The 23,628-nt window shown below is 45.5% G+C and overlaps 1 protein-coding gene across 2 annotated transcripts; it reads right to left on the bottom strand.

Moving 5' to 3' along the window:
* Positions 1-21,531, bottom strand: LOC119400981 (uncharacterized). Of its 2 annotated transcripts, XM_049418057.1 has the most exons (4): positions 21,197-21,531; positions 17,364-17,408; positions 6,476-6,727; positions 1-451 (listed from the first exon to the last, which is right to left on the bottom strand). In XM_049418057.1, exons 1-4 carry the CDS (start codon positions 21,450-21,452, stop codon positions 381-383), a joined length of 624 nt encoding a protein of 207 aa, XP_049274014.1. In that variant the 5' UTR covers positions 21,453-21,531; the 3' UTR covers positions 1-380. The 2 variants fall into 2 exon arrangements, 1 of the variants encoding a protein (XP_049274014.1); XR_005185337.2 differs by lacking the exons at positions 1-451; positions 6,476-6,727 and adding an exon at positions 12,209-12,356 and having other exon boundaries at positions 21,197-21,526.
* Between the last annotated feature and the right edge of the window lie 2,097 nt (positions 21,532-23,628).

Raw genomic sequence — 23,628 nt, 5'->3', positions numbered from 1 at the left:
ATCCTCTCTTGATCCAATTAAGTAGATGTTTAAGCATTAGAATTTGCATCTCTGGAGAAAACCGCGTTGCGGCTCTTGATATGCGCGCTTGGTACTACTGGATTTTTGCTTATTCATACATTTACATTTACTGCGTCTTGTTCTGATACTATCATTCAGCATTCGTATATAATGTGCACGTACGTACCAGCCAGCTACTTATTAAGCGATGATTTCAGACGTTTCCTTGGGTTTTGCGAGAAGTACGTAAAATGGACTTAACGTGGCGTATGGCGAGCGGTTTGTACATCGATTTTGAATATACTCTACGCCGTGAGGAGCAGTGTTGATTCTCCGCGCACTTCTTTACGGCCTTCAGCAGCTTCCCTGCTTTGTCAACCTCACATTTTTTCAGTATCCACGTTTCCATTGCTGATCCCACATTTGAAGGTGAACAAAATCGCAAATAGCCCTGTAACAAATAGACGGCTGGTATTTATTATCAGATAACACATAGTTTGATAAGCACGAATCACACAGTCAATGAAAGTGCACGAGCAGAAGAAAAATAATTCAAGTGTTATAATCACGTCAACCTGTGCCTAAACTGCATTGAAGTTGGACCAAGAGAGGATGGTCTGACACGTATATCATGATACTGTTATAAAATCTCTGGTCTTAATTGATATTGACGGATCGACCACATTTTATTATAATCGCGGTTGATCATTACTGTAGTGCACGCTAACTCCAAGTCGCTTCGAATATGCGAATGTTTTGTTAGCTGCCTCTTCTAATGAGCGAAGGCGACGCGTTTGGCCTCGGTCACCGCAATTGTCACGTTCTATAAGCAGTCATGCACTTGAATTATTACAATGCGCCATCGCGTGTTTTCTGAGAAGCACCTTCCATGTGACACCTTCCGCAAAGGTTCGCATTTCTTAGCGTACGTATATAGACGGTGTATTAAAACCGCACAAGGAAGCGCGGAAAGAACACGAGACACGCGCAGCACGAAGTGCGAAAGAGTGGAAGGTTATGCTTCCGTTGCTGTGGCACACCTGGCTGATCCAAGCATGTGATGAGCGTAACCTCCTGGAATGCGTCGAAGAAAGAAGAGCGAAGGAAAGAAGAGGCGCAGAGCGGTGGCCGTATAAAATATCCTACAAGCCGTTTTCTGTAAGCAGTATACCGTGTACTGTACAACGTAACCTCTGTTTTCACGTGAAAATGCTCGATATTGTGAACAGGTACTAAAGGCTATTTCCGTAACTTCTATTTTAAAATGAATTTGTGCATTTTTATTACAGGTTAATTTTGCAAAGGTTACTAGATAACTTCTAGTTTACAGGTACACAATTTTTTTGAAAATGTGCACCTCTAGTAAACGTTACCGTGCTTAGAGTGTAGAGGAATTATATTTCATTGCATTTTTTGTTCGTAATACTGTCAGCTTTAAAGGGACACTAAAGAGAAACAATGAATTGGTTTAGATTGATAAAGTGTGCTCGGAGAACTCATGTGTAGTTTATTTCACCATCATAGGTTTATAATTAGAGGAGAAAACCAAGTTCAAAGTCTTATTTTTAAATTTCGTGCCGAACTTTGTAATTAGTGACGTGAAAGGTTTCAAAAAGCATTTAACGTATTTTGGCGCCACTGGCCCGACGAAATTTCCACAAACTCGTGATGTCAAATCTCTGGCCCCCTCAGAGGACAATGTACTCCGATTTAACCGATTAGGAACTACGTAGGCCCAAGCAGGCGCCGTCAAGAATATGTGACGTCACAGCAAATGGTGCGGGAATTCCAAGGTGGCGTCGCCACCTCTATTTTCTTTTTGCGCGTTTTCTCGCTTATCTTCTCACAGCAAGCGTGGTGTTTTTGGTATCGTGGAAGACTACTTTACTAGTGCGAGAAAAATCGTTTTGCTCTTTAGTGTCCCTTTAACGTGCACGGAATAAAAAAAATGAAATGTTCTTAACAAGAAGTGTAAGGTTAGAAAACGAATAGAGCGTTAAAAAATGCTCCTAGTAATAAAGGGCAACGTTTACTCTGAAAAAGATAAATAAAAAACCTAAATAATGCATGTTTTTAGGTCTTGCTTTCTATGGAAACAACAGTTAGCTGTCCCTCACAAAAGAATTCGTTGCTGTGCTCCCTGCCCTGCTATTGTTGGAGAGCGTTTTTATTTTTTCCCTGAAAGTGTGATCTCGTCTGTGCGTTTCTTTCCATTTCTTCTTGTATTTTGTGTGTAACGTTTCAGTTTGCTGCTGTTATTTGCACAGAGTTTTTCAACAAAGTGTCATTTATTCTATTGTGCTTAGCAAGCATTTTTTCTGATGCAATATGACAATAGGTTGCATCAATTTCTTGTAATGTATATATTTTCTTTTTTTTTGCATTGTTTTGTCCTTTCATTATTTTGTCATTGTATTGCCCCTCCTGCATGGGCCAGCATATTGGCCTGCAGTATGAATCAATAAATAGAAAAATAAAAAGGTGGGCGTGCGAACGCAGACACAGTGAAATGCGGACACACCAATTTCTGGATGAGTACTTACCAATCACCTCAACTTTTGTCTTTCTCGGCTGTTCCGGAACATATCTTTAAATTGTTGCTGTGCAAGCAATAGCTAACTCGAAAAGGGAGATATGGAGCCATTCTTAGATCTCAGAACATTGCGGTCGTGAAAGAGCACATCGGTATGGCGGTGTCTGTTGCTTACCGCTATGACGGGAACAATGCTAGTTACTGCACATGCTATACCATTAAGTAGGAGAGTAGCACACCTGTCTTCCGAACGCCGCAAGAAATCATACACTTCGAAGAAGTTGACGCTCGGGCCGATTTTCGTATTTCTCGACGCCACCACTAAGCGAACTGGATTGACACTATAGCCACCGACAGTCGAGTTTATCGCCGGTATTCGATGAGTCAGATATGTCAATCCGCGCACGGAAGGCATGTGGCCCGCAGAAATGGAGTGCGACTTCGCCGCATAGGTGTGGTTGCCAGCCAGACCTACGTGCAATTCTGCTACCTAAAGGTTGCATATACAGTAGCTTTAGCGAAAGCTGAATTCAGAAAAGAGTGCTGCAACCCACCGCTCCATTATCCGCATGACGGACGAAGTCCATTTAATTACCTGGCAACAACAAGTGAGACGAAAAGAGACACCAAAACCCAAAAATGTCTCGCGAGAAATCGGAGTGCATGTCGGAAAGTGATAATCACCGGACATGTGGTATGTCCCAAGCACTCACTGCCGCAAAGTACGCATGTCCGCTCAGGACGATTACAAGCGTTCATACCATTTTCCAAGCTGGCGAATTGCCGACCGTGTTTCTGCCGTATCTAACGGCAGCGCGCCGTTGCTGGGGCGCGCCACCGGAGCCGATCACGGAGGCCACAACTAAGTTGATGTGTTAGCTGCACATCATACTGTAGCGTCATCGTCATATCGCTATCATCAACCTCCGTTACCGTGCAGCGCACGTCGCTTGGCCCGAATCGCGAGCCGCGGCAACAACATTCCTACTCTAGACCGGACTGTTCGCCGCAGCCTGCGTTCCGCTTGCTGCCTCGGTCAAGCCAACACAAAACTCACAGGGTCCCTTACGCATTCGCCTAAGACGACTCGAAGGCGACAGCCTTCTTCCTTTTCTTCTCAGTCGATGTATTCATCCTCCCACGGCTCCCCTCCGGAAGCTTTCTGCATTAAACGTGATTTTGCACTGCCTCCAGGATCGGAGGCATCGCAAGCTTTCTCCACCTCACCTGGTTTTGCACTGCCTCTGGGATCGGCGCACCTCTGAGCAAGCGACGATGTCATGTGATGACGTCATCATGTGATGTCACAGATATGTGATGTCATAGTGACGTCATCACGTGATGATTTTTGCATCACTCGCGTTGACACCGATGCTGTGGGACACCGACGGCGTCGACGCTGACGGTCAGTTTTCGCGTTTGATGAGGTACCCAAGGACTTCGCCTTAATATAAGGACGACAGCGCTACGCTAGCTGTAGACACTGCGTTGGTACGGTGACTCGGACATACGAATGACTAACCGGCTCTAGACCACTGTCACCCAGCTCCGCGACCTAACGTAACACGTATATCTCGAATATACTGTGTTCAATCGGACTTGTTTTGCTTGTACTGTTCACGCAAACCTCGCGTCACCCTTCAACATTGTCAAACTACTGTCTCGAACGAAAATCTGACAAGGGAGCTACAACTGCAGGGTTCTTCTCTTTCCGTTGGTTTCAGCTTTTTGGATAAGTGGGTAAATATCACTGTGCATTATTGTTGTGATACAATCCCGAATGATGACAATATTTCGTGCCTTAAGGTGTGTTTCACAACATTCAATTGGCTATATTTAACATTTAATTGATGCATTCTCGCGCTTCTTCTCCTTTATAATGAAACGTCAATGCGTCTGCCCGCATCGTACTTTGAATGTCACCCAGAAAAGAAATGAAAAGCTTGAGTTATAAAGCGCTTCGAGTTGTTAAGCTAAACAACTCGAAGGAGACAAAGCAGACAACACAACAGATACCGTTTCTTCTTTTCTCTCTGCAGATGTTAATCTCGCTCAATTTTTACACTGGAGCTTAATTTGCGGTGTCCGTCCGCGTCCGTCCACGAACAAAAAAAAGAAAAAGGAATCCACGTGACTTACTGCAAGGAAGCGGTGACGGGATGTAATGACATCATCATGTGACCATGTCGTCATGTGATCGCCAAAACTTATGGCGTCGTCAGGACGTCACACGACGACGTCGTCAAATGACGCCGCCTATCGGTCAAAGGTGGCTGTGCAGAAATTCATGAGGATTGGTGCGCCTTTCGTACGTGTTTTGCCGCGTCAGTCCAGTATAGATGCTGCGTTGGCGTGGTGGTCAGTACGTGTCGACCACTCATTATAAGAACGCCGGACGAGCAGCGCGCTTACAGAATAAGCCGACCAGAGCAGAGGCAGGAGCTGGCCCATCAGGTCCGCTAGTCATTCATCCTCAGAGAGAGCAATTACTCCAACGTTATTTTTTTCACCATGAAAAAAATATACAGAAGACGGAAAGTGGAAATTTTATGGGCTCGTTTTTCTTTGTTATACACAATATTAATGAGAACTAACAGACAATAAGTTCTCATTAATATACAGAAGACAAAATTTATTACCAAGACTAACATGTCACACAGTTTCACTTAGCACGAAGTTTCAAAGAATTGTCAGAGGCATAGTTTTATCCTTATTGTACGCCGGCGCCCTGTTTATCGCTTCTAAGACTAACTTAAGATATGTGTGAGCCAATAGACAGTGTAAGAAAAATGTGTAAAATGTTTATGAAGCCACTATTAGCGACGCCACAGGATGCATAAGTTAGTATATGTTAAGAGAATGGGGGCGAGCACTCCACGCTCAGTCTATTTTTTTTTCACGGCTTCATTGCTTGTAGCTTTTCATAAAACTGCACCCATATTCTTGAAGTCTGTTTCACCGAATTTCATACTCGAGGGCTTAGCGATTGAACAAAAAAGTGTTGCAGTGGCTTAGCTCGTCTATGCCAGGATAACGTAGTGTTAGCAAAGGTTCAGCTGATTGTTCTTAGCTTTCCTGATTGTCTAGGATTAGCTTGATTATCATGCTTACTGCTGCTCCATTGACACACACGTGGCATGCATATTATGTGGCACATGTATATTTATTTTGCCAGTCAACTACTTCGGGATCCGATGAGTTAGGCCTCACCACTCTTCTGCGCCGTTGAGCAGCATTTGCGCTATCCTTCTCCATGGCTAAACCACACTGGCAAACGACCAGTCAGAGGCGCTATCAAACGGCTCCAGCGCAGTGTCAGACGGCGACTGCACAGCGAAGACGAATGGCTGCGCGCGCGCCGGCGCCAGTACGTCTATCACTCACAGAAAAGATCGGGTAAAAAGGGCGTCTTTTTCTCCCACAACAATAATCGTCATTTATTTTGCCTTCCTTTCCTTGCATTATCGCCGCGCGTCCGGCACTTTCTGGTCACGAAGGGCATGTGTGCTATCAGCGTGACATAGCATTCTTGGTAGGAAAGTGGCCAGCGCCGAGTTTTCAAGAAAGGAAACGCAAGCAAGCCAGGTGACGATTATTTTTGTGGGACAAAAAGACGCCCTTTTTACTGGGTCTTTTCTGTGAGTGTACCTCGGCTACGACGTCACTACTCTGGAAAGCGCAGGCCGGCGGTAGCGAGTCGCGCGCGGCAGAGGCGGAGTGCGCGGGACGTGCCGGCTCCGATGCGCCTGCTGTGTGACATCACTGATCCTCGCGCATGCGCAGCAAGGCTCTTGAGGAGGCACGCGAAACTGGCTCGGCTAGGCCAGTGTAGCTGACGCTACAAAACGGCTTTTGCGTGTTTCTTGCCAAAATAGACATTTGTTTTCGCGAATAATAATATGTGAAAGAAGAACAAAGCGGCCAAAATGAAATGCAACATACCATGGTGAATCCTGTTGGTTGGAATTCCATGTTGCTGTTGCCCGTGCTGTTGTTCATGACGGCGATGATGCTGTTGGTGGCTTTCAGGGGGGCGGGGGTGGTAGTTACGGTAATGATGACTCTCATTTTGTGGAAAGTGGGGGCGGTAAAGCAATACAGGAGACTCCTTCGAAGGCTTACTCATGCGAGGGAGCGTGCTTGCATAATTCCGCGGAAGAGGCACAGCGTCGGCAGCTGGAGGACTTCGAATTCCTACAGTCGTAAGAATAATACCCGTAACCACCAGAATGGTAACAATGTGCGGATTGTTAGACTTCGCCATAATAAAATATCGCGCAGGTTACAAAGCAGCAGTTTGCACCTGCCGCGCTTGTATCCGGATTGAAACGATGACGACCGGACGTCCTTTTCTCTTCGAGTAACCCACTTATTTTCACTTTGTATTCTATCTATGTTTTTCTAGCTGATTCCACACATTTTATGAATATGGCTTATTTGCTTTTTAGTTTCCACACCATTTGTTCTTTCGACTCGAGGGAGCTCAAGGTCGGCTTGTTATTTTTATTCGACCAGCTGTGCCTGCAGTACAGCGGACAATATAATTCCCCATAGAAAAACACCGCGTGGATCCCAGTTCTCAGTACTTCAGATGGTGATATGCCATTGCGTAGGCCATGTTATTCGTCTTGCTGCTTTTATACGCTACTCATTTCGTTTTAGTTTTTTGGTGAAATCTCCTTAGTCAACGCAATTTAGAGCATTCTTAAAGTCCGCATTGAGTGATCACCGACTGCAATGCATTGTTAACCTTTCAAATCAAACATAAGGGATATCTTCTTAGAGGGAGACCGAAAGTTAGGTGGGAGGATGAGATTAAGAAGCTTGCGGGTATAACGATGGGCGCAGCAAGCACAGAACCGGGTTGATTGGCGGAACATGAGAGAGGCTATTGCCCTGCAGTGGGCGCAGTCAGGGAGATGATGATGATGATGATAGTCTCGTAGGAAAAAAACACGTAGTTGATAATTTTATGAAAGGTGACAGCGCGTAATCTGAGAATCATGCATCTAAGCATTTGAAAAACGTAGAATAAATGCAAAATGTAAGAAAAAGAGTTACAGGAGAATAACTAGATGTTCTGATTGCATTTTTTAAAGTTGGATATAAGCGCAGTAGGTGCTAACAGTTACTTCAGACCTGTGACAATAGAATTTATGTGTGTTATTCTCTCCAAAATAGGAAATTAAGGTCTGCCAGTTGGTATAGCTATTTCACTTCCGGCTTCTGTTTAAGGAGCTGTGCTGACTAGCTTGTCTAGAGAGGATGCGCGTGCTTAAAGATTCTAGGTTCAGTTCCCAGGAGCGGCATATCCCGGTCCATTGGTTCTCTATATACACTTCGCTGTGTTACAATTCTGACCGTCGCCTTGATCAGGAGCACCGCAGCAGCAGGTGCCTGGGGGCTAGGATGTAGTATTTGACCTCATATGGGAGAAGCAGCTTGAACTCCACCAGGGAGGCCAGTTCTTGAGACTGGCCTCTCTGAGACACACAAAGTAGGCAGGAAAGTGTGTTTACATCTACAGGAATCGTCTGTCCGAATCCAGCTTCCAGGGAGAGGTAACTTTAGGGCGTTGTCGTATTACGGGGGGGGGGGGCGGGGTAGCACGCAATACATGAAGATGGGCAGAAGGGAAGAATGACAAAGAAAAACGGAAGAGCGAAAAAAAGAATAAGTTCTGCGGGCTTTGCACGCGCCGTGTTCATCGACAGCGCTCGTGCGCTTTTACTCGCGGGTACACACGATCCCCGGGGGTGTTATGGATTTGGACTTCATGCGAAGCCTGGTGGCAACGGCGAGGGCTAAAACCCGTAGAGAGTGTCTGTATAATTACTATCGCAATAAAAAGGAAAATCAGTGCTTGGAAAAGAAAAAAAAGTCGGGGAGCCGGGGTTCAATCAGCACTGGAACAAAAAAGAAGAGAAAAGAGCGGTATAACAACCTTATTTCTAGCCAGAATTGGCTTTACATGAGTAGTGGCTTGTCATGGCGCTACACGTCTATGACGTACATGAATTATACACCATGTCATTAGTATCATGATATACATGCATGCGTGATGACACGCGCAAGGTACCTTCCTGATGCCATCGGTGTCGTTTCACTGCATTGCTATACACCACAGGGCATCGCATGACTTGTACGATAAAGATGAATGACCGATGAGTATGTGCATGTCCATGACTTGCATGTGGTATCAGAACACGAACGACACAAACGACCGATGGGGCATAATGCGTCCGCCATTAATAACTGTGTTGTGCGGCAGCACGTGTATTGTGTAGTTCTTGGCCGGTATCCCGGTCATTTCAGCGCTGTTTAAAAAATATCGCCGCCATATCCACGAAGTGAATGACGTTAGAGGAGCTTGCTCGGATATGATCGGGTAACCCGTGAATCCTTCGTACAATTTCCTCTAACCTCATATATAGACGTGACAACGATGTTATATATACATTAGCCCTCTTCGCTTCGGCCTCCCGGCCTCTGACCGCAGAGTCTTGGCGGCGAGCCCGAGATGCTGCTGCGTTGCGAGCCTGCTGCGCTGCTGCCTTGGCTGGGGTGCTCATGCAGCGCAGCGGCAATGAAAAGTGTTCACTGAATTAGCTCCCGGCAAAGAGGAAGAAAGCGCGCCAAACGCCAGTGCGAAACGAGAGGCGCGGCCCTCTAACTGTCACCTATATAACTAGCGCATGCGCCGAGCGTGTTGCGCGCCGCCTTGAGCGGCGGCGCGCCATCTAGTGAGCATTAATGAAAACACCGGAGAGAGCTCAGCTGCGCGTATGGCGGGACCAATGAGAACTAGTGTGCACGCCGCCGACAAAGGAGAAGGCGCGAGCGTAAGGAGCAAGCTCTTAAAACTCTGTACGTACCAACAAGACCGCCTAACCACCGGTTTGAAGATACATACCTCGTCTTTTTTATCCCTGTAATGCCCATTGCATCATATTTGATACATTGAATATAATGCCGCAAAAAAGGTAAAACAACCGTGAAAGCTTCATGGAAAAGCCGTTATTGCATATTTAACATGTTATAGTTAAGTTACACTGAGTTACTCATTTATTCAAAGTAAATAATCATTTTTAATTAAGAGTGATTCGGTCATGCTCGAACCCTTTTTTCTTTAAAATGAACTCTACAAGAAGAGTAAATATGGTGAGTGTTTTCTCACAATTTTTCTCAAGGCATAACGCCTTTTGGGTATTACAGGGTTTTAACGTGGCATATACAAGAATGCGCATTTGCAGAGAAGAAACACACTTTAATTGATGGAATATCATATTGTGTGTGACCTCACTATTCACGAGTCATAAGACAGTCATGCCATGCATCGCAATACATGAGTACTATAGGTTACAAGATATCACTGATACCATTTGAGATATTGAGATGATATTTCTTCCCTGATAACTACCGTAGTTACTCGTATGAAACGAACACCGATTGCCAAATTTTGTTTTTGTTTTTTTACATCGTTTTGTCCTATATGTTTCGTTTTACTAGACGATATGATTTATCCCAGTACAGTGGCTGGATGGGCAGGTTTGGCGGCCGACGCAGTTCACTGCTTCTCCGCGTCACCAGACGAAGGCCTGTAGACAAAGGCCTATCGCAAGATGCTGGTTGGCGGCTACTCAGCCTGACGTAATTTACGTTTGTGCACCTTTAAGCTGTCTCTTGGGTGTGCGTGACCTGTAATGAAATACCAAACGTATGTTAACAATGCACACAAGCTTGACATTTCTTGTTTTAGGGGTCCCGACCCCAAAATGGCGTCGATGCATTTATTGAAGGGTGGCATAGTGCCCCACATTTATACTTTATGGGGGCGCTCGGCGGCTGTGAGCGCGTAGAAGAAAACGACGATCGCATGCGCGCTCGTGTCACGCGGCAGCCGCTGGCAGCGAGCAGTTGCGGCCAAGGCTTGGACCAGTAAAGATGTATCTCTTTGGGTCTTGGCCTCATCTCTAAAGGGTTCAGGGCTAGATGCAGCCGCAAAACTCCACAACTTTTACCAAAATTCGAACAATTCGACAACATTAGCCGTACAAGTCAGCCAACAATGCCAACATTGTCCTTCACGTATCCACTGCAACACGAATTGTTGTGTCGAACGCAACACATTTACTGCAAGCACATGCCTGAGCTTTTCTCAGTGACGCAGTCCTCTCTTTTATATGTGTTCAAGTATAGGTCGAACTGGCGCTCGCTTACACCGAAGGCCATCTCTTAAGAATTCGCAATACCTGGAGAGCTCTCACATTAGATTTCGTCGGAACCCATCTGACATATATTTCGTAGTTTATAGAATGATCATTCGCGTGACAGTCTTGGTATTTTGCTGACTATATCTTCTGGGAAGCTCGATGTACATCCTGAAGCATTTTAGGCATAGTAAACACAGCAAATCTTACCGTATGGCACCTCTCATTTTAAGGAAAACCAGAGGCTTGCATTACTCTTACTATGATTTTTATATTATACGACTAATAATATTACTTCCATTGCATTGATATCACGTAGTTAACTACCATTATTGTCGTGGCTCATGTCTTGCATTGCTGTATTTATCTGAGCATTTTGTATTACCTACACCACAAGCATTTACTACATATTTGTGTACCACTGATGATGTACGCTCCCTAATCTGTTGTGACTGTGGACAAATTCGGAGGCAAGCAATCAGTAAAATAAATGTAAAATATATCCGGGAAAGTGGATTGCTACGCATAAAAAATAGCTAGTTTTCTCTAGATATCATCACCAGGATGTCAGTTATCACAGCAGCTGTCCTCCTTATGGTACGCCCCAAAGCCCACAAGGAACCAAGCACTCGGGGTTTAAAGGACAACGTAAAAAAAATTGGGGAGGCGCGAAGCACGTAGGAAAGGTGTTTCAGCTGCAATAACGCGAAACCTGTGGAGGGGCGAAGCATGCAGTGTGCGCCGGTATATCCCACAGCAAAATCACAGCTAATGGGCAATGAAAGACGGAAGAAAGATTAGACATAGAGACCTGCAGTCCGCTTTTAGTTAACGTGTACGCGGTGAATCTTTATTGCTTAACTACGCACAAGAGAAGCCTCCCACCGGCACTACATAGCAGGTCAAGATTTAGTGCCTATATATGCGAGGTGGGCTGTGAACGGATGTGCAGCGCGAGCAGTCGTTTTTTTTTTTTTTTTCAGTCAAGAAACTCGCTAGCAGACGTTACCTGCGTCGGCGTTGTCTTTCGCGGGCGAGGGCGGGTTCTCGTTCCTTGCGTGCTGGTAGTTCAGCGTTAACAGCAGGAATATTGTTTCCATAGTCCACGCGCGCAGTTCGCTCTTTCGCTACACACAGCGAGCTCTGAGGCGGTGGCGCCCTCCCTTGCGCTCAAGCAAATAGACCGTCACGACAGCAGACGACGATGCACGCCGCGACTGCAGATGATGACGACGATGCACGTCGACACTCTAATACCCTAAGGTGCTTCGCCCCTAAAATGACGTTTATTGATGAATAATGAGCGGGTTACTGTGTTTTTTTTTTTTCATTTTTGGCTCACAGCTTCAACGCGCATTTCTTCAGCTTGACGAAACGTTAAGCGTTTTCAGACTTCATGATATATCGTGGTATAAAATAATACGAGGATATGACAGTGCAAGAACCGCATTCGTTAAAGCAGAAGTCCTAGAAAGAAGTTTTCTTTTATTTCCTGGTTTCAATCTGGTCCGTAGAATTTCGTTGCGAATACTCCAAAAATATGGAGGGCATTTAAACCGTTGTCTCCTTGCTTCGTGATTGCCGCTCCGGACTCCTTTGTCCTGTCGGCGTTCCTGCAGTAGGAGCCCAATTTTCGATTGATTGGTTTATTTGTTTACAGATGGCGTCACCTTATAAAAGTGCAGTGGCATAATTATTAACGAATAAATATTAAAATAAAATAAGTAACGTACAAACTTCCACAACAAACAGCAAACAGAACAATGTAATGGAGCAGTGTACAACCCTCTTTTACAATATATTGGTACACGACTGCAGAAAACTGCTCAGGCGCTCTTGCGTTTAGAATATTTCAAGAAAGTGAAGTATAATAATGCGTCGTCGAAAAGAGAGTATATGTGGCAACCTTTGTGCAAATGTTATTCAATGCATCTGCAGTCGTTATATTCTGCACAATGCAGGCGTTTGTTTTATTTGTATGCGCAGGTGCATCAACAAGTATGAGGTATTTTATGATCGAAGAGAATAGGCTAGGACTGTACCCGGAGAAAGTTGGAGAACGCTTAAGCAGCACCTTCAAGATTGCCGCGCGATAGCGTTATCGGTCCCTATTCGCATCGCGTGTTCATTCGCTTGCCGTGCTTCGCATCCCGGTGGACACCCCAACCGTGCTGTAAGAGAAGGAACGCCTGTGCGTGTGACATTGACCGCTGTAAGCTCTCCTAGGGTGCCAACTGTAATTACATTTGTGAATTTTCCACCAGGCTTCAGTAAAGCATACGAGCACCTACGTAGCTGCACAGCTTTTTGATGCTGTGGCTGATTATGATGAGTTGAAGTTGAGCCCTTTGTAATAGGTTAGCAGATTTCAAGCACTCACTTGGTACCCATTTGACACTGTATGAAGCCTGTGCTTTTCTACGCTTCTGCTATGCAATATTGCAGCTGTTAACGTAACACCTTCACTGATGTGACTACTGTATAGTGCCCTCCGAAGCAGTTTAGAGCACCGGAGTGGCCCTGTGGTAGGGTTCCTGAATACCACACAGAATGCCTAGGTTCGATTCCGGCTCTAACCCTTATTTTTATTCTATGCACCTTTCGCTCAGGGTCAACGCCGCCAACTCCGACACCGCAATTTCTGCGACAAGGGTTCTATACGCTGTCATGTTAAAGAGGCCTAAATTATGAATAATATTTGAATTTCAAAATAACAGAAAGCGGAGCTAGTTGGTAGGGATTCCTGTTAAAGACGGGGCTTGCAAACATGAACGCAAGAGAGAAGTCAGGACAACAAGAGCGCCGTGTCGTCCATGTTTACCCGCCCCGTATCTTAACATGAATGTTCGAATGTCGCGCTTTTACCTATAAGTACAGACCAAGTATGAAGCTGTGTGCGTGCATTGCAAGCAACAGTCAGCGAAGGTATAGAGGTTTTCTCTTATTGACACGCTTTCGCCTATCTTGAAAACCACCAAACCTTATAATGTCGCTGTCTTTTGCGCCTCTTGCATGTCAGGCAAGCTACATAAAATCAGTGATCCCGCCTCTGTCAGAGGCAGTGGCTGTGGTAATCGTCACAATACAAGGTTTGGATTTGGGGAAGTTGCACTGCAAATGAAATGCCTTTCAACAGGGGGTTTCCGCTTTGATTGCTCTTTGACAAGGAGACAGCAACAAATACAGAAGGGTTATGAGGGGACAAAAAATAAGGTTGACTTGTTTTCGCGCAGCATTGTTTTTTCGATGAAAATGTTTTTCTGGGCACTGCTAATATCGCATACAGCAACAGCAATTGCTTGGGTATCTGACGGTTTTCCAAAACATTTGCTTTCATATTCAGAACTTTTTTCTTTCGTAGAAAAAGAATTACGCAGTTTCCGGTGTATGCTCACGAACTACCATGAGTAATATACATGCCGCGATTTTGGGAAGTGCGATACATCTCTTGATGGGGAAGAATGAGTGTGTGTCTGTCGCTATACATAAGCATTATTCTCTTAGGTAGCTAGAATACTTTCCGTATAAGGCGTGTTCATTCTCCAATAGACTCCTCTGTGCTACCAATATTTGTAGTAATACTTCTTTCTCAACTAATATTTGTAGTAGCGCTTCTTGTGCTATGGGAAAAGTAACATTGTCATCCTCATCAAAATTGCCATGATAACCATCAGATCAGAAATGTTGTGATGCTCTGGCACACGTTCAGAGAGAGAGAGAGAGAGAACAACTTTATGAAAATGTCTGCAGAGACGATGAGGCTCTCTCCACGCAGGGAGGACGAGCTTTCATCGCGACGCGGCCATCACGCTAGTCTCGTGCGTTGTGTGCTCCTCGAGGCCTTGCTGCCTCGCTTCTTCCGCGGGTCCGAGAGGGCCGCCGTCCCCTTCCTGGGGTGCTGTCCTCGTTCTCCTCGGTTTCGCTCGGTCACTGCCTCTCTAGAGGTGTCGAGACTTGCTGGACGACCTTGAGTTGTGTCTCTTGATCGTAGATCCCCGTTGCAGTGTCTAGCTACGGCGGGATCGTCGTTTTCTCACCGGCTTCTCTCGGATTTACGCTACAGTTCCAAAGGATGTGAGCCGCGGTAGCTCCGTCCTTCACGCACAGTCTACACACGTCACTCGCATTAAGGACAAAATGAAAGGTGAAAATAAATTTTCAGAATTTGTTATCAAACCAAGGTTACTCTCATGATTAAGGTGCGTGAGGCACGTGCCGAATGATGAAAAGTTTTGATCGTACGCGATGATATGCGAGGAGTGAAAAAAAAAGTCACAGTTTCGCCGCAAGGGCGAAGCAATGAATGCGATAGCAAGAAACTAACGCTATCGAAGTGAGGCTCGCCAATGGATACTCTCAGTTTGAACAGCGATCCTGTTGCAAAGGCGGCCGAAGCAGCGAAGAAAACTAGCGTGCTTCAAGTGTCGAGCTGTGACACTTGATAGTTCGCGCTCATCGTCTGTTTGTTTCGTTTGGCGGCGTCCCTGGAGCTCGAGTGACTTTCGTACGCTCCGTAACATGAGCGCGGACACCACGGTGAAAGCTTGAAACAACCCTCTTGCCCTCACCACCAGAAAACCGCGCGAGCAGACAGCCGAAGGGCAAGGTTCTCCCTGCGCAAATATAAGAAGAAGCGAGCGAGCTCGCCGACGAATTTTATATGCGCCCGTGGTGCTCCTAGCGCCATCTCGCTGGTAATGAAGAAACGCTTATAAGCGCCGGCCGTCTATGAGTGCGTCCAGCGGTAAAGGTTGTGTATATAACGCTCGCCGTTAGCTACGTGGAGGATCTGCGTTTCGTGGCGTAGCGGTTAGCGCCACTCGCTGCGGAGCATGAGGTCCCTGGTTCGATTCCGCGCTTCGGAAGCATTTTTCTGAATTATTTTTCTTTGGGGCTTTTATATATATATACATACTTATACTTATACGGTGCATGACTGCGACGATGACGGCAAAATTTAGCCGAGACTGTCCATATAATTGCTATCGCAATAAAATTCATCGATGGTGTGCACCTCTGTCAGGTCCACGTGCGTGATTTGCCGTAGTAGGGCTCGTGGTATGCGACCCAAGCCGTAGTGAAAATCCCAAGTAGAGGAAACGAGGATTGTCTGTGGGGCACCATTCGAAGATGGCCAAGGAAGCCAGCGTCTCACAGGTGACGAGAGCAGCCAGTGCCGGGTCCGAAAATGCAGCACTAGGAGTTCTTGGTGCGGACATTGATCTCAGCAACGACCGGCTGAGCTACCGCGGAGTCGCAACGGGTTCCGGAGCACCTGCGGCACTCCACTTTAGTTGGCAGCATAGGCGTGCGCACAGGGGGGGGGAGGGGGCAGGGGGGGGGCGGCCGCCCCTGCTAATGACCTAAGGGGGGGGGGCGAAATGTGACCCGTACATTGACTCTTCTAGTCACTCAAGACGGTGGGGGGGGGGGGGCGCAAAATCTGCTCCATACATGACTTAGTAGAGTGGGGGGGGCGCTGCGACGAACATTTGCCCCCCCTCCCCCCCTAATGGGGAACCCTGCGCACGCCTATGGTTGGCAGAACGGCTTGGATCCACAGTACAGTCCCCGAGCGCCACGTCGTCACTTAAGCCACAGACTCACTTGGAATCAAGGGATCAAGAAGGCAGCTAGGGCTAACTATACCGCAGTGACGATCAGGACGATGACCGGCAAACCGGCAACAAACAGATCTTCCGGTTGCTTCTGAGCGACGACGACCGCAGGACCTCATCAAGAGCGACGACGGTGAGCACGACGTAACACGGACGACAAGGACTTGACTTAGACGCCGTGCCGACCGCACAAACAGTGCTGTGGTTTGCCCCTTCCATTTCTTTGCCCGCGCCGTGGTTACGACGTATTTCGATATGCTCAAGAACTGTCACCAACTGGCCCAGCTTCCAGTTCTACAAACGGTAAGGACGCTCCATTACGGAAGCGACTGCGAGGCCAATGTGGCCGGACTATTATTGTAGTCAGATGTTGTTCATAGCTTATATATAGGTTTCATTAGCGTGGTGTGGACGTATTCGTTCTGAGTGGAGTTTCTTTGTGCGAAAATTGTTTGATGTTAGATAATGTGTTTGCTGTGCCACCGCCGTCTCCCGCGTCTCTCAATTCAATTCCTTACAAGCGCTTCCTAGATCTGTGACCGTTACGTTATGTGTGTTTGCCTTGTTTTCCTCATATTTTTCTGTAGCACTTGGCTGCATTTCTGTTGTAGTTGACTGTTGGCTGTGGGAATCAGGAAATAGGTGTTTTTTTTTTCTTTCGATGCACTCTATGTAAATATGTCTAATGTATTGCCTTTTTGAATGCACTTTTGCCCCTCATGCTAGGGCCTAAACAGGGCTGGCTGTATCTTCTAAATAAACAATATATAAATAAATAATTGTGTACTTTTTATTATTGACATCATTGTCGCGATTTATTCTTACGTGCCAGAATAGTAGGCGCATTTAGGCCGCGAGAGATAACAACAGTAAAAAGATCACATGCATGATTGTGTAACTGGTTCATTTCAAACACTATAGAGATGTTAGAACATCCATTTCGTTTTCTATTTCGTACTAGATAGGGCGTGAATCTCTACAGCGCCTAAACACATTACTCACCGAGTGACGGTCCGTGGGACCGTTTCGGTCGAGGTTTAGGCCCTCCTGGAATAACAAATGTTCAATTTTATCACACATTTTTTTCCCAAGAGGCGTGAAGATAACGGACAAAAAACACACACACACACACACAGTTGACCATTCGCTAATTTTGCCTCTTATCCCATTTGCAACATACGTCTCTCATTCGTGCCCCTACTCTATTGTGAGCTGTTTCGCACCCCCGCTTATCAAACGTATACCTTTCGGTGCGTCTTCGCGATGGGTACACGCCCACTGCTCTGACATTTGTGTGTGTGGTGGCGGGAAGGGAGGAAGAATAGGGGTGAAGAAGGTACATCGCCCATCCAAAGACATCGTGCTAGGTTAATTAATGTTACTAACATTGAAATATTGATTTGCACTCGTGCATGTATGGCCAGCGAATCTATTTAACACCATTTCTAACGCTATTGCAAAATGGATTCAGCGTCGTGTCAGCGTTGGCGGCTGCGTTGCACTTCAAGAGCACAACCTGCGGGTTGTTGCCAACGTTGGAGCATGTATTCCTCCGTAAACGGGAATCATTCAAGGTGTTCGTTCGCCATGATTCTGCTGCATTACAGCAGTTTTGTGCAGGTATTGTGGAAAGACCTATGTTTTTACAGAACTCCGTGTTTGTTTAACTCAGGCGTAGTTTTTGGAGCAATCCGTAATGTTACATCCTGAAAATATGACTAGAAGAGCAACTCTTCCTTAAGTTTGAAAAATGATTAAGGATTGGGGATTGGTGCTATCTTAACGCTCGTGAATTTCTTCAAATTGTGAGTTTTGATAGATGCATAGCATCGATGTGCAAAAGTTCCTTAAGTAATGAAGGCAAAGAAGCGTTTCGAATTCGACCTCAGCTGTACGTCAACTGAAACTGCCTTCAAATCGTCATTCTTCCTTAGACGGCACAAATAATCGAGCGCAATAGCAATCCAATCATTTTCATTGTATTCAATATAGTATTGTGTAGACGCGGAGACTGGCGTTCTGATTTACATAAATCGAAGTAAGCTATAATGGTACTTGCGCTTTTCATTGTACTTCAAAGCACAATTGAGAACAAGTACAGATATGGTGAGTTCTACAGGTGCTTTCAGAGAAGGTTGCTTAATCTTGAAATGTGCGAGAAATAACGCACTTGTGCTGGTGAATCGTAGTGCTGTGCTTTCGCTGCAGTGCTTCCAGCGCTTCTCAGTGTGGTTAGGCTACCTGCGCACTCTAAGGTGACAATGGTGCAGCTGTTTATTAAATTTGTGGAGACAATGACGACTGTTACGTTGGCATTTCTGTTTTGCTACTTTTATGCGTTGCATTAACTACATATGTATGGAAGTAGAACAAGGCCAAGCAGCTGCCCTTCTGCGTGGCCACTCTCTCACCACATTTTTAAAGCGACAGGTGTTTAGGAGTCACCTTCAGATATCCTATCACACACTTGCGAAGTGCCCAATGTGTACATTGTGTGCAAAGTGCTTGAAAAAAGCTATAGTTGAAGGCGCAGTGCTTCAGAACAAGGCACTGCAGCCGTAATGTCAAAATCGTGCTAAGAGTTCCTGTTACCTACACCGCCATGAGGATTCACGGGAAGACAAAGACGATGAAACACCGTTACAATACTGCTTTGCATAGGTGACAGTATGGGCAAGGTCCGCTGCGGCGGTACAGTGGTTAAGGAGCTCAGCTGCAGACCCGAAGGTCATGGGTTCAATCAGTCCGCAGCAGTCCGACCGCAGCAATCGCATTTCAATGAAGACTAAATGCTAGAAGCCATTGTAATGTGCGATGTCATTGCACGTTAAATAAAACCAGGTGGTCGACAATTCCAGCACTCTCCACTAGGGCGTGTCTCAATCATACTGTGGGACTACGCGTAAAATACAACAAATTTTAGCATGCTGAAGGCACGAGTTCATGACGCTTCCTTATTCAACATTGTCACTTCCACATAATGACATGTTTTTCTTTTTTTTCAGTATCCACGCCCTTCATATTCATCGCCTTTCGGCTGCTTTCAAGATCAACGCATTTTATGTTTATAAATGTTAATGATATATCAAAGTTGAATGATTAATGAATATTTCTTTCAGATGGTCAAACAATACATGCAAGCAAGGCAATGGCATAAGAAGGTGGTTAAGTTGCTGTTACTGAGGCTGTATTGGCAACAGCTTAGACGCCTTTGACAGTCGTGTTCTAGATGATGTCTTGTTGGTTAGTACTGCGCTATTTCCAAACGTTCTACATTTGTAAATACCATAGTATTAACTAACAATATATTGTGGTTTTACGCTATTTACGAACCCCACAGAAATCTCTGTGGTATACTTTCAGGTGTGTGCTCGTGCACTGGCTGTTTCCAAGACGGCTTCCAAAAAAACTGATGCAGGAACTACCATGATAATTACCAATGCACCCAGCTTATAGCCGTAGGATTCATGAAAAATGTTTGCTAAATTAATTTATTCGTGCTCATTACTGTTTATGCCTGTTGGAGTGAATGTATTTATTTAAATGGAATTTTGCTGCTTAGTAGCGTAATATCTTCCAGAAAACAGATTCGTTAGCAGCACATTCGTAACAGCACCAAAGGCGGACGGAATGAGGGTTATAGAAAGCGATAACACGTCAGTGCGTTCGTTCGCATCGTATCAAGAGGTGTTGTCGAGAGGAGCAAGACAAATTCGCACAAAAATGTTCCAAAGTGTTCATTCAGGCCAACAGACCACAACGTAGACGAGCCAGACAACCATGAAAGATGCAGACGCTAACATGTACTGTAGCAACACACAACTAACTCTAAGGGTCGGAATATAGAATTTCTGAGGGCAGATTTTTTTTGCGCTTTCTAAAGAAGGTGAATATACAAGACCAGAATTCAGGTGGAAAGTTGGGTTCTCTGTTATGGTTTCGAAACAAAAGAACAGCGCTTCAAAAACCGATAAAGGAAGAAGAAAATACAGGCTGAGCGGAGACTGCCACATTAAATGTTAACGCTGAAAACCTTAATATAGGTGACACCCCACACACACGACGTGCTCAACGATGGGCGATGCGTTGATCACTTCTTCTGTTCTCCACTTTTATTTCTCCATTTAGACACATGTAGGTGTGTGTGTTTATTTGTTTGTTTAATATTTACCGATTTTACGGCGGCGTTTCTGGAGTACGTCATGCGCGTCGCACAATTTTGGGAGTTGGCAGTCAAAACTCGTCCTGTGTTTTCTGGTTCTCCGTGTGCAGCCTTGTGTTTTTTCGCGCCGTCCTTTAATAAGACCAGAAGTAAAGTGGTTAACTGGTCTAACCTAAACAAATTCATATGGTCAGGTGGTCGTGACAGGGAAGAACGCAGATTTCGAACCACAAAATATTGGAATATCCAATGGCCGACCTTCTGCTCAATAAAACGACACACTTCACGTAAATAATAGCGTAAGAAGAGTCGTTTGTCGTCAACACGTTTGTCCTTCGCGAAAACGCATGTGCTTGTACACGCGGTGCTACTAGTAGTGGTCACGTGAGTTCTAAAGCGTTCTAAGCTATTTGCATCGTGCGTGCAATCTAATTATAGTATTGAAAACCACTTGCGAAAATTGCTGTACGGAAAAGCGCACCCTGTACCATGTGATAACACGTGTAACTATTTTATAACCGGTGAAAGATGATAACAATGACGAAGGATAATCAAGCGCGAACATGAATAATGAATTGCAGCAGAAAGAATACGGCACATAGAGAAGTAGACACAGTACAAGCTCTGACTTAATACTAAGGCGGCAGATTATAACAGAAAAGAGATTACACACCTACGTGAGTAACATTGGTTGAAAATCCACTGTCCCGGCGGGACCGCTGATGACGTGTGTCATTGTTTTTATGAAAGTGAGGACGATATCGTGGCACACCTTCCAGCGGACCACTACGTCTGGAACGAGGCCTACTTGCAGAAGACCCTGGAAGAGGCACAGCGAGCACAGTCTGTGGGCCTTGATTTTCTGTAGTCAAAAGAATAACGCCTACAACCACCATGACAGCCAGAACATTCGAGATGTAAAACTTCATTATTCTGAAGCATCGTACAAGTCTAAAATCAACGGTTCTCGCCTGCCGCTGCTTATATACTTGTTCAAACAATGCCCATATAACTCGTACCTCTTCTGTTATGTCCCTTTTTTGCTCTTGGCGTATAGGCTATTCGAGGCGTTCTACGAACACATGTAATTTGTTCTTATGTTTGTGAAGGACTCGTTTTGTTGTTATAGAGCGGCAACAGGGTGGCCGATTATTTTTACCCTGGAACTATAGCTGCAGTAAATTAATTGCAGATATAATATGATTCAAAGCACATAAATCATTAGATAATTAGTAGCTCCTTATGCTTGCATTTCTGCGACATAAATGCTACTCCATATTTTCACGGTTCTTACATTGTGATTCTTGTGATTTTGTAAAGGATTCATATGTTGATTCTCGTCAACGTACTCCATATCTTGTTTGAATCCAGTCAAGTTCATTTACGTTGAGTAATCAGAAATATGTAGCCTACGTCTCTCACTAAAGCGCCGCGTAAACGTTGGCTTGGTACAAAGGGAGTTCAACTGAATGTTTTTCTTCTTTTTTCATGTGAGCTAAAACTAGCCGAGTCTCCTGACTAGGCTTCCAAAGGAATGCAACGATCGTACATTGAAAAGAAAAGGTGCCCATAGCAGATGATATCTTCATTAGTTATCACTGCATGTGCAGTATTCGCAATGCCCACGGATTATAGAAGGCGCGCTGTGCGATTCAAGATGGACCCGAAGGAGGGTCAACCCATCTGCTAGCTTAGGGAAAGATAGGACGTGCGGACGCACGCCCTGTGCCAGTTTCACCTGATTAAGTCATGAGCTGTACTGAAATTAATACCAGGCCAAAAAACTTGCCCAAATCATGGAAAGCGCTAAATGCTCGCTACCTCATTATTTACCGTGGTGTGAGAGGTTATATTTCAGCTCCGCTACCAACGCAAATCAACGGCGCTTACGAAATCTTGTGCCTGCTACAGAACACGTATGAACTGAACGACACTATATATACGTAACGCGCCTGCATTACGGATATGCCGTAATAAAACACGTCAGTCTCTGAAGTTTCCAAGACGCGTGGCTCCACCTGTCGGAGAAGTATTGGGTAGTACAAAGACCGACTCCCTCGCACTGTCTGCTGTGGGACGAGGTGCAACTAGCGAGTTCGAAACAACGATTGAGCCTAATATCGCGTGTGTTTGCGCATTTAACACTCAGAATGAGAGCTGTGAACTTTGCACCGCTAGTCGGACGCGCCAATGAACCGTCATGAAGTGCTTGCTGGATCACTCGCCAGCGAAAACAACAGCAAAAACAACAGCAGACGAGACCGCTCCGCACGCTACGAAGAATCCGCAATCGACGCTACTGCTGCGTTGTGAGTTGCCACGGACGTAAAAGACTGAATAACAACCTTCAGTTTTACCAATTTCCATAGTTGTCGTACGAAGAAGGGTGAGTGTGCTGGATAACGGGCCGTTGCGAGCGTGTTGGGTAAGCAAAGTACCCGCGATCTCCACAGCCGGTCGCATGAGAAAGTGTGATAATGTGGCTCTGCTGTTGTTCTGCGTAGCCCTGACAGAGAACCGTGGTAACCTTGACTATGAAGCTCACCAGAGGCTCTGACCGCGGTGCGTGCCGTGTAACACGAAGTGAGCAGCTAGAGGCAGACTGAAGATATGCACATTGCGACAACCTATAATCGCAGTTGATCGTCACCACACAGCAACGCGGACGTACGTTCTGAAGGCTCAGCGTTCTGGTTCTAACTAGCTACCACATCATAGAAGTAAATCGCAAAATGCTGGTCGTGACCACCTTCAGGCTTGTTTTGCCCGTGGCCTCCGCGGTTGCCGCAGCTATCTCGGAGGCCATGGTTTTGTCTTTGGTTGTACCCCGCGAAAGTGGACTCGCACGTATCCCCATTTGCAGTATATACAAACGGAAGACGACCATCAAGAGAGCACTTGAGGATACGTAATAAAACAGCCCAATGCACAGGAATCGAGAGATGAATTAAGGGAGAATACAACTGAAAAGAGGAAAATCGCCGGTGCCATTCGTCCTTGATAAAGCGAGTTTTGTACCACTGATCGTAAGACATATAGCTAAGAAAATTGATCATGTATGTACTTCATCGCTTTGGCATTACGTATATACCCGACTTTAACGCA

The sequence above is a fragment of the Rhipicephalus sanguineus genome, chromosome 7 (genome assembly GCF_013339695.2).
Source record: "Rhipicephalus sanguineus isolate Rsan-2018 chromosome 7, BIME_Rsan_1.4, whole genome shotgun sequence".
Lineage (NCBI taxonomy): Eukaryota > Metazoa > Arthropoda > Arachnida > Ixodida > Ixodidae > Rhipicephalus > Rhipicephalus sanguineus.
This window is presented reverse-complemented; position numbering and strand designations above follow the sequence as displayed.

Bases quoted from the DNA above. Each gene is read 5' to 3' on its own strand.
- LOC119400981 (XM_049418057.1), bottom strand. From the start codon at position 21,452: ATGAAGTTTTACATCTCGAATGTTCTGGCTGTCATGGTGGTTGTAGGC. The intron at 17,409-21,196 runs GTGTGTAATCTC...TTGTTATTCCAG, and splicing joins AACCAATGTTACTCACGTAG to GAGGGCCTAAACCTCGACCG. The intron at 452-6,475 runs GTATGTTGCATT...TATTTGTTACAG, and splicing joins AACCAACAGGATTCACCATG to GGCTATTTGCGATTTTGTTC.